Source organism: Laccaria bicolor, genomic scaffold, assembly GCF_000143565.1.
Source record: "Laccaria bicolor S238N-H82 LACBIscaffold_447 genomic scaffold, whole genome shotgun sequence".
NCBI lineage: Eukaryota > Fungi > Basidiomycota > Agaricomycetes > Agaricales > Hydnangiaceae > Laccaria > Laccaria bicolor.
In genome coordinates, this window is record NW_001890296.1 from 1 (window position 1) to 2,571 (window position 2,571).

Consider the following 2,571-nt stretch of genomic DNA (forward strand, 5'->3'; position numbering starts at 1 on the left):
TAAAATAGTTAGTATGCAAGTACTGGTATAAAACAGGCCACTCACCTTGCTTTTTTCCCCTTCTTACCACCGCTCTTTCCCTTTGTGGTGCCCTTTCCAGCCTCTGGTTCTTCCTCACCACTCCCCTCAACATCATTCTTGGTGGTGGCCTTGGCACGCTTGGTGTTTGTTGCCTCAGTATTGGATTGGCCATGTTTCCGGCCTCGTTTGGGGGGAGAATTCACCCCAGCTTGTAAAGATCGAAGTTCTCTTGCACTCATAGCAGTAGACAGCAAGATTAGAAGGTATAAGAGCCAAGTGGGACTGCAAGAACAAAGGGGACAGGAAGCAAGATGAAGGGGGAAGGGAAGAAAGACATGGGAACTTAGACACACACAGCTAGGGTTGAGGGTTTCTTTCAGATGTCTATTTTCAGTAATTAATCAAAATTTCAAAGTAAGAGGCAGCGTGAAAACACCGCCTCATTTTGATTCTAAGTATGTACAGGAGATGTAAGCCAGGCAAACAAACAAGACAGCAGGTGGGATTCCTGCTGTCTCGTTGTGTTCTGGGGTTCAGGAATTTACTGTAAAATGAAATACAGAGGCATGCCTTGTTGGTATTCTAGGGAAATGCATGAAAATTGTAAACTAAGCCGTTGACGTTGGGCGGTGGGCATCTGCGATGGGCGGTGGGCGTTTGCGATGGGCGGCGGTGGGTGTTGTTGATGGGCGGTGGGTGTTTGCGATGGGCGGCGGTGGGTGTTGTTGATGGGCGGTGGGCGTCTGCGATGGGCATTTGCGATGGGTGGTGGGCGTTTGCGATGGGCGGCGGTGGGCATTTGCGATGGGCGGTGGGCGTTTGCAATGGGTGTTTGCGATGGGCGATGGGCATTTGCGATGGGCGGTGGGCGTTATGGGCGGTGGGCATTCATTTACAGGTGGTTGTTGGGTGGGCTGTGGGCGTTGTCGTCGTGAGCGGTGGGTGGTCGGCGCCGTTTCGTGGGCATTTGGCACTGGGTGAGCGATGGGTGTTGTTCGTGGGCGTGGGGTTCTCATTTGTGGGCGTCGTGTAGTAATTTGTGGGTGGTGAAGCCTCGTGGGTGCTCGTGTTCGTCTTCGGGTGCTAGGGTTGTCATCTGGGGGGCATGGTGGTGTGTGTCATTCAAAATGGGATGGGATGGGGGGAATTGACTTACTAGAAAGCGACGACGATGAACGACGTTGTTCGTTCGTCGTCTAGTTGCCACATTGCGTGGCAATGGGAACTCCCTCCCCCCCCCCTCATGTCGCGTTCATCGTGTGAAGTTGGTGACGTGGCGCTTGGTGATGTGGACGTGGTGGATTGTGGTGGGCGTGGGCGACGGATGCGGATGGCGTCGAGCGACAGGGATCGTGGTGGTCACGATGAGCGGTGGTGGTGACGGACGTGTTTGGCGGCGGTGACGAGCATGGTGGTGGTGGGAGGAAGAGGGTGGTCGTGTTTGGTGAGCATGATTGCCAAACAGATATTATTTGTTATCCATCGGAAATAAACAAACTATAATACATAACAAAACAATAAAATAACTAGATTGCAGTTCCTGCCCATTCCGGGGAATGCTATTCCTGCCCATTCCGGGGAAGACCATTCCGGGGAACATTCCGGTGTACATTCCGGAATCCACCGGAATTCCACTGGAATTCCACCAGAATGGAACACACCGGAATAAACAATTTAGCAGGGCCTTCTGCTAAATTCCATTCCACCGGAATCCACCGGAATTCCACCGGAATGACCGGATTCCTGCAGGAATAGGGGGGGCACTGATAAGACCTCATATCTTTCTCAATTCTTAACCGTTTTTTATGAAACAAAAACCCAATAAAAGGCAATAAACGTGGTTACAAGGGTATGCAACGCACGTGACCGTTTAACCGGTTGCAACCGATTAAAACCGGTCTTTGAACGGTTTTAAAAGATTTTTGAAATGAGGCAACCGGCAACTGGACCAACCCCAAATTGGGGCAACTGCAACCGAAAAAAAGACCGGACCATGGTCCAGTTCAGTTCTGTCCACCGGTTCTTTGCGGTCCTATGGACTGAACCTTTAAACACTAATCCTCTTTACTGTTCGTCCTGAACCTCATACACATTTTCCTAGGTCATCCTTGTTACCAACTTTCCCATGTCCTTACAGCCCCTCATTGGAAACTGACCATCATCTATCAACAGCCGCACATACATCTGGTATGTACAACCAATATGTCATTAAACATCCATTCCAACAATTCCTCCCTTCCTCTCTCATATCATAACACAAACTGCTTCATCCTCCTTCCTCCACTCCCTCCTCTCAAACACATCCCATGCTCTTTCCCATCAAGCCATCGTTTCTGGATATCCCTGATGTTGCTTTGTCTCCCCTTCATCTCCCCGCAGCACTGGAGATGCATACATGTTTGCACAGACAGATGGAGGTGTGGTGGTGTTGTTGAGAGTACCAGGGGGTGTGTTTGAGGAGGAACAAGGGATGTTGATGTACCCTTTTGCATGGTCGATGACACAGGTGAGATTGATCATTCTGAGGTTGGGAGTGTGTAACGGCGTACA

General features: G+C 50.4%; 1 protein-coding gene across 1 annotated transcript; it reads right to left on the reverse strand.

Moving 5' to 3' along the window:
* Positions 1-629: 629 nt before the first annotated feature.
* LACBIDRAFT_336247 (uncharacterized protein) lies at positions 630-1,799 on the reverse strand (the record flags this gene model as incomplete). Its single annotated transcript, XM_001891190.1, has 4 exons — positions 630-1,117; positions 1,178-1,217; positions 1,408-1,518; positions 1,683-1,799. The coding sequence occupies 4 exons, from the start codon at positions 1,797-1,799 to the stop codon at positions 630-632; spliced, it is 756 nt and encodes a 251-aa protein (XP_001891225.1).
* Between the last annotated feature and the right edge of the window lie 772 nt (positions 1,800-2,571).